Source organism: Sprattus sprattus (genome assembly GCF_963457725.1).
Source record: "Sprattus sprattus genome assembly, chromosome: 18".
In the NCBI taxonomy this organism is placed as follows: domain Eukaryota; kingdom Metazoa; phylum Chordata; class Actinopteri; order Clupeiformes; family Clupeidae; genus Sprattus; species Sprattus sprattus.
In genome coordinates, this window is record NC_137916.1 from 12,713,320 (window position 1) to 12,730,038 (window position 16,719).

The 16,719-nt window shown below is 41.8% G+C and overlaps 2 protein-coding genes across 2 annotated transcripts; one reads left to right on the forward strand and one right to left on the reverse strand.

Moving 5' to 3' along the window:
- Positions 1 to 1,493: 1,493 nt before the first annotated feature.
- cdr2a (cerebellar degeneration-related protein 2a) lies at positions 1,494 to 9,534 on the reverse strand (the record flags this gene model as incomplete). Its single annotated transcript, XM_080857278.1, has 5 exons — positions 1,494 to 2,573; positions 3,741 to 3,926; positions 4,363 to 4,511; positions 8,485 to 8,597; positions 9,453 to 9,534. 5 exons carry the CDS (start codon positions 9,532 to 9,534, stop codon positions 1,622 to 1,624), a joined length of 1,482 nt encoding a protein of 493 aa, XP_080713404.1. The 3' UTR covers positions 1,494 to 1,621.
- A 495-nt stretch (positions 9,535 to 10,029) lies between these two features.
- Positions 10,030 to 14,344, forward strand: mfsd13al (major facilitator superfamily domain containing 13a-like; the record flags this gene model as incomplete). The annotated part of the gene is made up of 6 exons (XM_080857270.1): positions 10,030 to 10,242; positions 10,434 to 11,171; positions 11,841 to 11,995; positions 12,901 to 12,984; positions 13,243 to 13,386; positions 14,203 to 14,344. The coding sequence occupies 6 exons, from the start codon at positions 10,030 to 10,032 to the stop codon at positions 14,342 to 14,344; spliced, it is 1,476 nt and encodes a 491-aa protein (XP_080713396.1).
- Positions 14,345 to 16,719: the final 2,375 nt, after the last annotated feature.

Sequence of the window (16,719 nt, forward strand, 5' to 3'; positions counted from 1 at the left end):
TTCTACATCAGTTTTAGACATCAATACATTTTGATTCAAAAGAATCATCTGTAGCAATATGATAGAGCTACAGCATTTAATCTGCAAATATTTCAGAACACTAGTTGAGGATAAATATGATCCACACGGAACAGAACAAAATAGCTGATAATAGCTGATTTTTTAGTTTTCATTCCAAAAGGAGTATGACTGCCTTTAACCACTGTTTGCGGCTTGTGCTTACATTGAGTAGGTGATACAATTACACAGACATATAAACATATGAAAATAATTGGACCGCATTCTTGCTAGCATTAAATCGCAGAGATGGAGACAACCCAAGAATGAGAGCTTCATGCCTTAATCCACTTTCTAGCACTACAGCAACAGCAGAATCATTTCCAAACTTTCTTCTTTTTTAATTTTTTTTATTTCAACATTCCTTTGTTCTTCGATCTCATACTGGCTGCTCATTCTATATTTTCTCTGGGTTCTCGCATAGCAAATACATTACATTCGGGTAAGAACACTGGACACATTATATGTTCTTCCGCAAAACAAAAATCATTTAGTCTTAGTTTCAAGTACACAACTGCTTTGCAAATTACTGTAATTTTAATCAACTGAGTAAGATTATGCTTGTTAGCTTGTAATTCTCACTGTAGGAATGTGTGCCAAATCCAATCTCTGCCTCCCCTAAGTAATTTACAAAAGTGGTCAATCTCTGACCTCTGATTTAGTTAAATTAACAATAATTTCATAAATTTGACTCGCATTACTGTAAACATACGAGAAAATTAGGTACAAAATAAATAGAATCTCATTTCTAAAGATGAATGTGTTCACAATAAATAACAAATACGAGGAAAACATTGATACTGTAATGTGCAAAGCTGTTTAGCTTCTGCATGGTAGGTCTATTAACTGTTTTGCTTTGTATCCGTATTCCACATCTACAAACATCTACGCTCCACTTATGGACCACCAGAGCGAATTGCCCAGTCTTCCTGAATTCTGACATTCTGGGCAATCCATGAGATTTTCTTCATCATTCTAAAAGCAACTAGAATTCACATTCACTCAAGAAATATATGGCACTTTTTATATACAAGCCAGCGATGCACCTCTGACTCTGTACTTCTGTCGCAAAGCTCTACCCTTCATTACAACCACATATTTCAAATCAAGTGCAAATATACTTCGAAGATTGATAACATCTGTAATCATTACATTCATTGGCTTCTAAATTCGTGTTGCGTGCATATACATTTGTTGAGTCAGGTCTATGTCAAGTCAACAGCAAGTTAATACATCTTACCTTACACTTGCTCTTGTTTGGGAAGAAACAGAACAGTAACACTGTTTTGAGACTCAGCTAATCCCTGACATACACAGCACACACCTGGCCCAGGCTAAAGCATGCAACGTAAAGGACACTACTCTTTCCCTTCTCGGTGCAGATGTAGATGTAACACTAAGTTACATGATGAGCATCTGTAGAGAAACCCAAGGCCAGTCCTGAGCACCCACCTCTTATTGAAGCAGAAGCTTAGAATAAGCTGCAGCCCCAACCCCATGACAGGGGAAAGAGGGAATGACTCTCCTGCCTCCTCTGGTAACAGACCCAGTCAGCATTGGTGAGTCACTGTGTCTCATCCGTCTGGATGGACTGGCTCTGACGTCTTGTCTGTCTGGTCTGCATGGCCTGGATGGCCTGGACGCTGGTGTCACTCAGGTCCCCTTTGGTCTTCTGGATGCATGTGAAGATCTCCATGAACAGGGCCTTGTACTCGGGGGCCTCGCTGGAGGCAGAGCTGGACAGGCGGCGGCGGTGGGTGTGGGCGGAGGCATGGGCATGAGCGTGGGCGTGGACGGTACAGGCTCCGGGAGTCTGAACGGCCTTGTGGCTGAGGGATCCCTCCTGGCTGCGGCGCAGCAGCTCGTCGTACTGCCTCTGGAGGGCGCTGTACTGGGCATCCACCTCGCTGAGCAGAGACATGCCGCGACACCGCAGTGCCCGGGGCCGGCGGGCGCAGGTGGGCCGGTGCCGTCGCCGCAGTTCCTTGCCACTTGTGCCCTGAAGTGCCCCTACACTCTGGCGCCGTGGGCACGATTTCCCCTCTCTTTTCTCCTCTGGAACCACCTCTTCCTCCTCCTCCTCCTCCTCTTCTTCCTCCTCTTCCTTCTCGTGCTCCCCTGCAGGCTGCTCTTCTGTGTTGAGGAACACGTCGTCGGGCAGTGCCCTCTGCGCCCTCCTGGTGCTGGCTACTTCGGCACGCCACAGCTGCCGCAGCTCCTCCACCTCTGCCTCCAGCTCCGTCTGCCGGGTGCGACACCCCTCCAGGGCCACCAGACGCAGTCCCATCAGGCTGTTCTCCTCCATCGTCGCTTCTGCCTCCTGCTCCGCCTCATGACGGCGCGAGCGCTCTGCCTCCAGCTGGTCCTCCAGAGTCTGGACCAGCATGTGCAAGGCTGCCCTCTCCTCCTCCTCCTCCTCCTCCTCCTCCTCCTCTGCTGCTGTGCCGGCCGTGAGCTCCTCCATCTGAAACGGCCAGGGGCGCTCACACACTCTGAAGTCATCCTGTGTCAGGTACCTGAAGAGCCACAAAAGTAAAGATACGGGCTTAACAAAAAGACATCCGAGGAGCAATTGCTCGTTCGATGGGCTCGGTCACGTTATACAAATAAGATACAATTAGCTCGTTTGGGCTCCTGTGGAGAATTGAGCTTATCTCAACCACAGAATGTATGAATGATTTTTGTGTTGTCAATTTTGAGTGTTAATTGTCAAGTTGGGGTATTAGTGCATCTGTATGCAAAAATAAAGCTGATTTTGTTATGTGGCGGTTGTAATTGTAGTTCAATGAGTGCCCCAAGGAGTATATTTTTATGTACTGATACATTGAAAAACCTGTTAAAGATTAACCTGACTAAACACATGTTGGGTCGTGGAAGAGAAGTAACAAGCTACCCTTAACAAACTCATATAGTAGAAGGTATACCTTTATACCTAATAGCAACAGAGAGGCTTGGTGAACATGCCCCTGAATTATCAACCCTCCTTGACATGGAAGGCAATGGATTATGGATTATTGGATTATGGTCAGAAGGGCCTAGGCCAGATTGTGGTGTCTGGTTCTGCAAGGCCCGCGCCTGTCCAGTCAACACGCCAGTGCTAAGGCGCTACTGAGAGCGAGGGTCACTGTGAGCTGATCACAAAGGTCACCCATGGGCTGGACAACACGTGAGGAGGCCACATCCCCCCTCTGACTCACCTAAAGCAGTCTTACTGGGGGGACACATGCCTCATCTTACTCCAAACTAGACTCTACGACAATAAAAGCGATATCCCAATATCCTTGCATAATCAGATGACATGATTGCAATCTGGTTGTGCTAATTCGAGTATGTACTTGAACCTTTGGACCAGGATACTGAAAGCTCATTTCATAATTATTTTTGTAAGCTAAACAGAGGGATAACGAGCCTTGTGATGCAGTCATGAGAGTTATGATTAGGCTTTCTTTATAGGTAAGAGTCATTTACTGCTGTTCCTATGTGAACAACACAAACATGCCATTAAGACATTAAGGCTTACGCTGCAGTTAAGCGGTGTTAACGTACATGCACAATAGTAAAGCTGAGGGATTCAGCCACATGCAGTAAACATATTGCACTGCAGAAATGTTATATTGTGTTAGGATATGTTGTGCTCTGCTATATGTTTCAAGTTATATGTTTTGTGTTGAGTTGTTATTTACTTGTCCTGGTGCATGTCATAGAGCTCCTTCAGACAAGGGACACTCTGAGCACCCATGCTGGTGCGCCGCTGCTGCTGCAGGGCCTGCTCCCTGCGAGCACGCTCCGCCTGCGACGCACTCAGCTGCTCCACCTGCTCCTGCAGCTCGTCCATGTGGGACTGCAGGCCGTCCACCGTCTCCGTCAGGCTGCCAAGGGAAAAAGAGACTGAGTATGCCAATGATAAACGCGCATGCCCACATGTGTACATGTGAACAATCTCCATGCATACTGTATATAAAAAACACATGCATTTTAATTCATCAGCACACATTTACATAGGCCGGCTGCGTGTTCTGTAATGCTTATAATATATATCATTTACTTCTGGTGTACATGCTCATGGGGCACCTTAGTGCCATAGTGTGTGGTGAAGTTGATAAATACCAGCATGCACAAGCACAAGCAGTTGTTAACAGTACAATGTCAAACCCAATTCAAGTATGCTCAATAAATGTATTCATCCTCAAACAATGATCAAAACAATGATTTCTTAAGAAGCTTTACAGAAAAAACGTCCTTTCCCATCTACTGTGCTTCATACTATGACCCAGACCCCTGAGCCCATCCACCTCGTTTGCTCACCTCTGGATCCTCTGCTGAGCGGCCCGGTTGTCCTGCGTCAGCTTACGGTTGCCCTGCTCCAGCTCTCTGGCCAGCCCGTCCAGCTGCTCATACACCTTAGCATGCTGCTCATTCATTGTACGCAGCACCTCCATCTGCTTGGTCAGGTACTGGGAGAGGATGAGCATCCCATTGTCAGTTAGCAGGAATAGGGTCCAGTCATATGAGGTGTGCAATACGGTTACATCTATACTTGGTCAATGACTGCTTAGTTCAGTTTCTCAGTCAAAGTTTTAGTCAAAGTTTCTCACTGTTTACTGACCAAAAAAAAAAAGAAAAGTTCCCATTTTCAATACCACAATGAAAAGAATGGTAAGTCCTGATCCAAGAAGTAATTGTGCTTCCTGGGCTTTGAATCCATGATAGTAGCAATAAGCAATAAACTCAATCAAACTAAAATGGTGCCACAAAGATAAGATGCAAATGAGCAGAACAGCTACAGGAATAAATTACATTCACCACCTCATCATATTATTATAATATACACGTCATGTCCTTCACAGTGAGCTATAGGAGTCTATTCACCAGCTCATCATATAATTATATGAATATTATTATAATATAGACGTCATATCCTTCACAGTGAGCTATCGGATTCTATTCACCAACTCATCATATAATTATATTAATATTATTATTATTAGAATATAGGCGTCAAGTCCTTCACAGTTAGCTATAGCAGTCCATTCCCCACGTCATCATATTTGAAAGGCGTCTTGTCCTTCATAGAGAGCTAGGCTAAGCCAAGCATAAGCCATGCATGGAGACCATAAGACAATAAGCCACAAAACATAATAACTGGAATTGTGGTTCTACCCATGTAAAATCTACAAAATGGACCCCCCCAAATCTACAAATCTACAAAATGGACACCCCCAATCTCCAATGCCTGAGCGTATTGCCAAAGAGGCAGTTCTCACAACAAAACACTTCCATAGTTTACAGTCACCCCAATCCCACAAGGGGCTGCACACATCTAGATAAATAGGCCATATCACCTACTGAGAGGGAGTCAGTTTACTAGGTACAGTTCCCACACTGGTGAGGTCACACCCTCACCACCCAAGCGCAGAGTTGACCCAGAATGACTATAAAACCTGAAACTATCAATTGAAAATGTAAATGAATGTAACATCTTCATGTTTGGTCTTAAATTGACCCTCACAATATGGGCAATCTAATCATGGTTTCATCACAATCTAAAGTATCTGTCAATGATTGTGTTTTTGACTAGAATCTCACTACGCTAGCGCTGCATACTTATCAGCCTCCTTGTCACCCTGTATTCACCTTCAGACAACCCATCAATGGCTTAGTTGGGCTAAAGTGTGTTGTTATTGTTTTATTGGCAGATGCATAGACGGTGTTTGAGGATAAACCAGACATCTTGTAACATTTAATCTCCTTTTTGCCACTCATTTGCTCTTCTCTTTGACTTTCTCTGTCTCTCACGCCTCCATCTCTCCCCTTCTCATCTCTCTATCTCATACATTCAGTCATTCAGGTTTGGGTTTATTTCCTTTACATCTGATGCAATTAGGTATATCACGTTTATATGGTCATTTAAGTATTTTGGTCTAATTGGCATCCAACCTGCCCCCACTTATTATTTTCAGTTGTAATTATCCATCCTCGGATGTTACCTTACATTCAGTATAACTGCAATATTTACCACTCCTATCCCATAATCTTCAGACAAGCTTGAACTTTAAACCTTTTACGTCTTTGGGTAACATTTTGCCTGCCCTCAGGGAATCAATAAGCCACATCTGCGGTGGACTCCATCAAAACCAATAAATACATCTACAATTTGTATATTTAGAATACATTTATATGGGCCATTCTACCGAATTGGTGCAGTCACGTCGGAAATATTTTGAATTTTGTCATGTTTTATTCCCAAAACTTTGTCCGTATGTATATTGTACCATATCTAAAGTACGCATATCTAGTAAAGGAACAGTCAATTTTTATATTGTATTTTCAGAATGTGTTGGAATGTTTTTCCTCTTCCAAAAATTGTCACTACCGAAACATCACATTTACTATAGTAGAAAAGTATTATTATTGACCTGTTCAGATTGTGTTTCCTTCCCTTCTCTGAAGAGTATTTTTACAAATATTTCTTGAAGGTTTTCACAATGAAATCCATAAAAATGAAATGTTTACCAAATTTTCAAGTTCAATTTATCTGTTTCGGTAGTGACTGCACTGTTTCGGTAGTGACTGCACTGTTGGATGGATGTTCATTTCTCTCCCAAAATCTTCCAAAAGGTGCTCTGGGCCGCCCTCTAGTCCAAACAACACATTTATTTAAAAACTATGGGATTGAACTACTTACCATTTAATTTTGTCACTACCGAAATCATCTGGTCACTACCATATATTTCGGTAGTGACTGTTTCGGTAGTGACAATTCTAGCTAACTTTAAGCATAAATAAAGAATTCTAGCAAGCACACAGCTTGCAAACAAATCTTTGAAGAGGTGTACACACATACAAACATGAGATTTTGCATGAAACCCCAAAAGGTTTACTTAATTGAAGAAAACATGGGTTTCGGTACTGACCATTCTTAAGGTTACACGTCGATTTTCAGACTTTGGAACACATTTATATAAAAACTATGGGATTTAGCTACTTACCATTCAACCATGAGGGACAGGGATGCAGTGTCACTGCATGGTCAAAATGCAGGGTCGTGGCTAAAACACAGGCTCAGCCAATGGACTAAAACTCTTGTGTTTTGGTAGTGACATGAAAACTAGGGACATGATTTTTTGAGTATAGTTAATTGATTTAAAAATTAAACCCACATTAAATCTAAAAATTCCTAGTTCTGTTTCAACCCAATCATAAAGATCTTTGAAATTGAATAATTTTAAAAAATCTAAAAAAATTGAAAAGTGTTATTTAAAGGCATTGAAATTTAGATGTCAGGGTTGGGGACAGCTACTTCCCAATAAAATCTAAAAATTCCTAGTTCTGTTTCAACCCAATCATAAAGATCTTTGAAATTAAATAATTTTAAAAAATCTAAAAAAATTGAAAAGTGTTATTTAAAGGCATTGAAATTTAGATGTCAGGGTTGGGGACAGCTACTTCCCAATAGAAAGTACCCAATAAATGATGATTTTGTATATATTTAGCTTATCACTATCTCATGTAATGCATTGGGTTTATATAGACCATAACATTTTCTTAGTAAATATCTATGCCTAAATACCTAATTGTTTTGTAAATAGTTTTTATTGTTGAGGGACTGCATATTACACGAATTCGGTAGAATGGCCCATATATATAATCCCAATTTGGCATCTGTACATTTCAATGTCAGCAACTGTAATGACAAAATTCAAGCATGTCTTGTTCCTATCTCTCTTGATCAAGAAACTCTGCTTGTAGCAGTGGACTGGGAGAGCACATACACAGGTTAGAATAATAAGATTAGAATCAGCTTGCCACTTCCCACAAGACCCACGATTTAGCAGCCTTATCTGGGCTCTGGTGTGACGCCAGAGACTTAGAGCGAGAAAGGTGAGGGTGGTAACTCAAACAAGAAGGGCCCTCTTGAGCAACTCCATCAACTGCATGGAAGAGGACGAAGGGGTAGGCAGGAAATCCTTAGCTGTTTGTTCCGCCACAGAGCAGACAGGCTAAATCTATCACTGGAGTACACCCATAGGTTAGAGGCGGGTGTCTCTCTCACACACACACACACACACGAACACACACACACACACACACACAAACGTAGACACAGACAATCATACGCACACACACCAGTTATAGATAGACAGATAGATGACCAGTTATGCCCTCCGTCTGCCTTGTGCCAAAGCCTTCTTAGAAACAGAGACTGATCTAGGCTGGTTTTTACATCCCACAAAGAGGCCAAGCAACAGTTTAGGGCCTGAGATTGTTTTGTAATACAAGTTGTTGACATTAGACTCGGAAAACCATACAAAAACTTTATCACCTGATTCAGGTACAGATATTTAACAAAACCAATGGCGGAAGTCGATGGCGGAGGGTGTACTTTTACTTAATGCTGGTTTTAAAGTACAAGAAATGGACAATCACCTCGATTTCCTGCAGCTGCTCTTGGTTGTTGGAGTACATCTGCTGAAGGCTCTGTTCCAGCTCATGGTTTCTGTCCAGCAAGGTTTTGCCAAGCTCCGCAGCCAAATGTAAATCTGTGAAATCCGGACAAGCCACCACATACAAATACAGCCAGACAGACACCCACACACAAACAGAGAGAGGGAGAGAGAGAGATGTATACAGTCAGACAAGAACGAAATCAGTAAGAAACCATCATAAGCACACACACACACCACTGGAAGTGAGTGAGTGCCTGAGGACATCCTGTCCACCGACTGTCTGGAGACAGTCTCAGGAAAGGTCACTAACACTATAGCAATAGTGTGAGTGTCACAAGAATTTAAAGCACGAGGCAGAACACAGGCGATCACTTCAATATCTAAGACAGCATTCATGTACACCAAAACGACTTGGAGTATCAGAGCGAGAATGACCCAAAACATCTCAGCTCAGACTTTCGTCAAAGGACAGCAGTAGAGGAGAACGTCCACAGAGCGTCTTGTATGCAGTTGAGAGAGATTTTCTACAAGTCATAACGGTAGACTGTGCACGCATTCAATGAAAGTATGCAGTATGGCTGCAACCTTGTATTTACAAACCTCATCCCCTGGGGAAAGTTTTATGTGCCCAATTTAATATGTACTAAAGAATTAACAGACACAATTCTGAACGTTCCTTCAGTTATACAAAACGATGCATTTACTTTAACATCTTTCTGTAAAATTCATATTTGTGAATACATAATGATTATAGTGACTGACTGGAATAAAATTGTGTAAAATTCCAGTGCAAGCCGATCAGTCAAGACGCTTGAATGAATATCAGTTTAGTTTTACAAAACAAATGGAATCCTAGCCTAATGTTTAGTGTGGTTTTGTATTGGTGATGGGTGCGACCGTTACATGTATCATCAACATCATCCTTCTGAACTTCTAAAACAAACTTACCATTCTCAAGGTCCTGTTTGCTATACCAAAGGTCGTCGCTCCTCAGTTCAAAATCCTCCTCGATAACCACATCAGTAAGCATTTTAACCGGCGATGCAAAGCAATGTCAAGCAAACACACGACTATCTCTACCAGCTGTTTCGTACTTTTACGTTCATCCCACACGGTTGCACCGTATTGCCTCAGTCACAACATCCTGCAGAAGCGTAGCCCGGCGTCTGCAGCAACGTGGCAAAGTCCAAACCCTGAAACACCCCGAAGCAGCGAACAAGTAATCGCTCCAGAGGAACAAGATCTTACTGACAGACCCTCGTCCAATGGTTAGTCAACGGGGCAGGGCATACTGCAAGGGCTAATCCGCTCTAGTGTTGATGTAGTCACATGGTAGTTGTAGTCACGCCTTCTTCCGCGTTCAATGCATCCTGAATGAAGTACAGGTACTGTTGTGATACCAGTTTCAGAAGGCACATGACTAAGGAAAGCTGTCGCAAATGTGAAAGTCTCTTATATTAATTTTCGACTGCAGCGTGTACAAGTGCATACGTTTCTAGTTAATTGTATAGAAAACTGTGCAGTTATGAGTCCGGAGAAAGTAACAGGGGCACGGAGCCAGGGCCCCTTCGCCTTGGTGAGACACCTGACAGCAAGGATTGGAGCGCATCCACCCGCGGTGGCTTACGCGATGACAACTGTCGGGGCGAGCATGATGAACAGCATATTCAGCTTCTACTATGTCAAGCTCTTCTTAAACAAGTACAAAATATCAGAGGGAGCTTTCCACCAATCTCAAGTGAGTGCTGGTCTCTGCATCAAAGTAATGCTAGAAACTGAAAAGTTTATTTAAGTCGTAATGAAGTACACATCTTTGCACTTTACTAAGGTGTTCCTAAATATATTCTGTTTAGAAATTCGGTTTGCCTGGCAAAAAAAATTTACTATAAGTATTTTTAAATGTTCTCTGGTGTAATGCTCCTTCTCCAGGTAGTCTACATGATCTGGAATGCGCTGAACGACCCCTTGTTTGGGTACATGCAGGACAACTCTCGAATGCCTTGCTGCTCTCGCCGGCGACTCTCCATCCTCTATGGTGCTCCCTTTTACGCCCTGGCTTTCCTGCTGGCCTGGTTTCCCTGGCGGGCCTTCCAGTCAGGGGACTGGCTCAGCGGCTTGCAGCTGATGGTGACCCTTTGCGCCTTTGATGGCATGTTGACCTTCGTTATGCTGGCCCAGTGCGCTCTCTTCGCTGAGATCTCAGCACAGCACCAGAACCGGCTCCGGCTGATCCAGTACAGCCAGGTGGCTTCCCTGGTGGGCTCCTCCAGCGTGCTGTTCTGCGGCCTCGTCTCTCACAACATGGAGGACTTTGGTGCCTTCCAGGCCTTCTGTGTGTTAGTGGCCATGCTGGCCTGTGGTTGCATGCTCTACACGGGCCTCAACAGTGAGAGCCGCTTTGACAGCAAGTCCCATCCAGACGGCTCTTCCTCCTCCTCTCCCTCCTCCCAGCCACAGCTCTCGCTGGCCTCGGTGGTCTCCATGACATTGCAGATCCTCATCAACAGGGACTTCCAGCTCTTCGTGCTTATGAACTTCTTCCAGGTCTTCATGGTGGCCTTCTGCAGTAACTTCACCATGATCTTCGCCGAGCACCTCATCCCGCCAGACGTGTTGCCCTCGTTAGCGAAGAGCTTCATGTACGGGGCCGCCTTCATCTGCCCGCAGGTATTGCGCGTTCCTTCAACTCAACTTGTTTCCAACGCTACACGTGCTTAACTGGTAGAGTGAGGTTTAATTAACAGCTCCAATGTGCTGGGATTGATAACCAAGGGGTTAACTGAAGAATGTAGTATGCTGTAATTCACTTTGAGTATGGAGCCCTTGTAGAGATGCATTTCCACAGACTTATGAAGTCCAGTGAACCATTATTAGTGCTTTAGATTTGTGGTTACTACATACAAATGCAATCAGCTGAAAACAACATTGTCTGAGTTTCTAACTATTTGCTGTATAAGAAGTCCCCATAGACCGGAGTATCTCCCTTCTGTTCAAGAGGGACATCAATTAACAAAGTTAAAAGTTAACATCTGTGAATGAAGTTAATCTATATTTAATGAGAAATATAGAATACCATGTCTGTGTAACAGTGAAGCAAACTCTCAAACAGGTTACTGAGCTTTAATAGGTAGTCTAACTCCCCTAACAATACTGGTGTGACTGCATCAGAAGGAGGTGGGTGTTTAACTTTAGGAGAGAAAGAGAGCCAGAGTGGGAATACTGAGACTGTGGGTTTGAACCCCAAACAGAGTAAAGTGTCTGTGTGGCACCTGTTCACCACACACATTCTCGTTTCACATGAAGAATAACTTCCCCGGTGATTGATGGTCTCCACAGATACTGGTTCTGAGCAGCCAGAGGCTGCTGCAGCGGTACGGCTATTACAGGCTGATCCTGCTGATCTTTTATGTGGAGGCAGGGGGAGCCGCCATCATGCTGCTGCTGGGCCGTCACCACTACTACCTGCTGGCCTTCTTCCTCACGGCCAACATGTGAGCCTTTTTCTCTAGAAGTTCTTTGGTGTATTATGTTTGTGACTGTTATTTGGCAGAGAGTGGTCAGTGGCCACACTGGACTCATTCACCTATCCCTCTCACTCTCTCTCTCTCTGTCCCTCTCTCTTATCCTTCTCATCCCTATGCATCTCTAACCCTCTCCTTCTCTCTCTCTCTCTGTCCCTCTCTCTTTATGCCTCTCCCTCTCTCTCTTTCTCTCTATGCCTCTCCCTCTCTCTCCCCCTCTCTGTCTCTCTCTCATATCCCCTCCATCATCTCTATCTCAGTACATGCTGAATCACAAGGTGCATGAAGTTATGCATGGTTTTATCGATTGCTATTATCGTGTTTTCATTCAGGACTTTTCTTTACTTTTTCTCTAAAGCGACATACGAATGCCGTTGCCCGGCATGCCTTTGCTCAGCTTAGCCCGTCAACCAATCACAGCCTTTATTTGCATCTCCACACATTAGAGTCTACTTTTCTTGTGTGTGTGTCTGTGTGGCAATGCATGTATTTAGGTATGTTTTTGTTTAGTCTTAAAATATACCACCCTGTTTAGTTTCCAGGCAAGTACATCTTTCTTTAGTCAAAAAAACATGGAGGCTGCTTGGTTAAAAGTGATTCCATTATTTCTAAGCTTGAATCCTTACTAACCTTAATGTAGTGCTGTTTTTAATACTATGTGGGCTAGCTTGCCAGCTTGAGTTCTCCAGACAACAGTGTATTTAAACATGGTATTTATCGAGTTTATGTCACTTGTCACAATGAATACTTAGTTCAGCACACAATAAGAAGATACTGAAGGATAGACTTTGTCTTGTAGCTTGTGCAAACATTTAGAATTCTTGACATGATCTCATATTATCATCATGTTGTGTGGTCTTCTTTTTTTCCCCCAGGGTGTTGGTCCAGGCTGCTTTCAGCCTCTTTAACTTACCTCTGGCAGACATCATCGACTCAGACCTCCAGAGATACAGGCGCAGGTGAAGTGGTGTTCATCTCCTTTGTGTCGCCCTTTGATCTTGCCCTTGTCACTATGACAGTATCATTTCACTGGTGGATTTTGCTTGTGTATTTTTAAACAAGAAGACAGAAGGCTGTATACAATGAATGAAATGAATTAGTGTTGCTTAAGACAATTTTAAATGATTTCTACACAAATTGATGTTTGATTCTGTGGGATGTACCTGTTTCAGGATAAATGTTTAAACAAAAAAAAAAATCTGTTATTCTTTCTCCAGTACTCCTCTGTCGTCTATGGTTTTTGGGACCAATGCCTTATTCACTAAACCTGCACAGTCACTAGCACCAATGCTGGTCGTCTATATTCTGAACCAGTATGGCTACGAAAGTTTAAAGGATGCTGCGCAAGCCACAGACCCAAGGTACTCTTTTAATTTCTCAACCATCTGAGGAAATTACCATTTTTAGGAAAATATGTGTCTTGTTATTCACATTAGTCAGTGGTTCCCATTCATGGCAGTCACCCCTATTGCCAATAAGAAAGACACTTTGCTTACCCTCTAACACCACGGTGCAAAGATTGAGACACTCATATAGTTTTCAATTATAAATATCACCTGTTATAAAGCTTTAACTTCTTTAACATTTTCAATTTAATTTAATCAATCAGTAATTCTTAGATATGTCATCAGTTAAACCTTTCTTTATTTAATTTGATCAGAGCGGATTAAATACGGTTTTATGATGGCTACATAGTGTTCCAGTGATTCATATGTGTTTTATTAATAATAAGGCTAACTATTCCTTCAAATGCAGTGAAATACACTTCTAAACAGTAGGCCCTGACCGTGTTATATATGAACAAAGTAGGCGGTAAACTCATCACCAAATAGGTCAGTACAGGTTGCTGTTCTGTAACAGTAGTGCCACACTTCATTTTTAAGTTTAGAGTTCTGACTGACACTGTTTTAAATGTAATGTAAAAAATTGATGGCTCTTAAGTTAGAGGTTACTTGTTAAGTTAAGAGAGTATCAGCCGTGTTACATTTACTCTGTAATAATAATTCCAAATGTAGTTGTATGCAAATACAATGAAAACAAAGGCTTTTCAATTTTCAATAGCACTTGTGTAAACTATCTAAACATTTATTCTGTAATAATAACACTTGTGTAAACTATGTTACATTTTCTCTGTAATAATAACACTTGTGTGAACTATGTCCTTGTTGTATTTCCAGTGTACTGCAGCCCTTACATGGAGCCATGTTCTACCTGGTGTGTTTGGTTCCCTTGAGTGTCTCTGCACTGCAAGTCTTGGCATGGCAGCCTTTCTCCATCAGAAACAGTCACACCATCGACTCTAAGTATATCGATGGCTGACACGGCGATAATTCTTTCTCATTTTCAGTTCAGGGCTGAACGTGCTGTTGGCAGTACACAGCAAATGCTCACTGGATGAAGGTAGAAGAACGAGACAATGAGGTTTTTTAAACCCTGTTGAAACGCGATGGTAGTGAGTGTTGCTATATCCTCCTTACGGTGGCAGTTTCTGTTTGTCTTTCCTTTATAATGTGGGTATTACAACTGGGTTTAGTCAGTGGGGCCCTAGCTGGTGCATTAGCCTAATGTTTGACAGTAACTGGTACCAAAGGGATGGGCTTTATCTTTGCCAATTGAGAAACACACACATGCATACACATTCCACACATTCAAATTCTATAATCACATAAGAGAGTTTGGGACATTTTTTCAAAGTTTCCAAACATTGCAAGGTTTGCTTATTCTCATGGATATCTGTTTTGACCCAATAGTGTCTTTGTGTGATCAGTTTAGTTAATTTTGCCTTATTTTGACAGTAGAACACAAAATAGCGTTCTAACCTGTCCATTTAGCACATTTTTGTGTATGAATTGATTGTTAACAGATTAATCTTAAATGAAGACTGCTATCTACTGAAGTTACTGCCACAGCTGTGCTCAATTAGCTGAGTTAAATACAGCTGAAAATCAGACACGGGTGACAAGAGAGAAGGGTTGTGTGTGTTTTGGGATGTTATGAATACAATTTGAATTTATGTGCTTATTTTTATTTATAATTATATAAAACGATTTAACGATTATTTGTATTCATTATTCAACAGCCCTTATCTGCCTTTTTTATCCATTGTGTGAAAGGCTGTTTTTAATGATCAGATAAAATCCTGAGACTGACACTGAAGGACTAATGACAGTAAAGCTATAGAGTTGTGTGAGTTTCTGTTAAATTGTCAGTCCAGATAAAATTGTGACTTGTGTGTACAGCACAGACTAAGGCCTGCTTGAATGAGTCATTGTCTTAAGAGATTCAGTGAATGTGATGCATTTATTCTTAAAAAAAGATTTGCTCTCAAGCAAATTGTCAACCAGCACTTGATATATTAGTGATTATATATATGATAGGCTCTATGTATATATATGCTTTTTAATTTTCTATTTTTTTCCTGACATTCAGAAGGTGTTTGTATGTTTATAAATATAGTACTGGGTTAAGATTGTGTCATTGTGTGACAACTTCATTAAATGGACTCCTCAAACAAGCACAGTCACCCTTTGTTCAACTTTGTTCCCATAAAAAGGTAACTTTTTTTTTTATTATTGTTAAAACCCAAAAGGAGATTATAAAACCCACATTGACACACACACACACACACACACACACACACACACAAACACATGCACACACGCACACACGCACGCACACACACACACACACACCACTCAAACACAAAAGGGCCAGTCACAAGTATACTGAATTAATTGCTGCCTCATCAGTTGAAGATTTTAAATAGGGCATGAAATCATGTTTCTGCAGGGTCGGCCAGGCGACAACTGTGAGCATTTTGATGTCACAGTACTCCACTTGGTGGTTAGAGTCACATGTTTTGATAGATGTCATCTTGTGTTGGGGTGTGTGGGTTCTCAAACTGAAAAAAAAAAAGATAAGTTTCATACACATGCCAATAATGCTCCATCCAACTTTAGATTCTCCACCAAAAAACAATGAAGACACATGGCTTAATTGTCTGATTCTTATGAAGTGCTTTTGTGATTTGTCAATAGTGTAGTTTTGAACCTGGCTGTCTGCTGATGGCCTAAGGGTTCGGGTTTTTGCAGTGCTGTGTAAGTTCCTGTTGCTGTACAGCTCTTGCAACACAGCCCGGAAATGCCGTCTTCTGGTGGAGTTATTCTGCAAGACAGAATAGAGTAATGAGGTAGACGTACAGAAGTAGGTTTGGTATTTACACAGAAGATGTATATGATGCATACGCTACTAAATTAAAGTCAACATGGTGTCCAATTGATTATATATTATACATAAACATATATTTAATACACTATTACATACAAACTGAGAAGTTGCAAAATAGTATGATAGAAAAAAAATCAGACAGTCATATTTATTACCTTTGAGTCGTTATTCTTTCCACATTTTCCCCTTAGAATTGGTACGTCTCGTCCCGTCTGGAGGAAATTGAACAATGTGTCTAACAAAAGCTTTCAACGCTGTTTGTTATTTCAAATATGTTTCTAACAGACTAATTTACCATCTTAAGAATGAGGAGAGTAAGGACTATCAGGCTGTACACTGCCAACAGCACAAACAGCAACCATATCACAGCATGTCGTATCTGATGACTTATCTCTAAAACACAGCAAAGAGGCATGATAACAATAATAATACATCACATTACAATAATAAGACAAACAATTCAATTC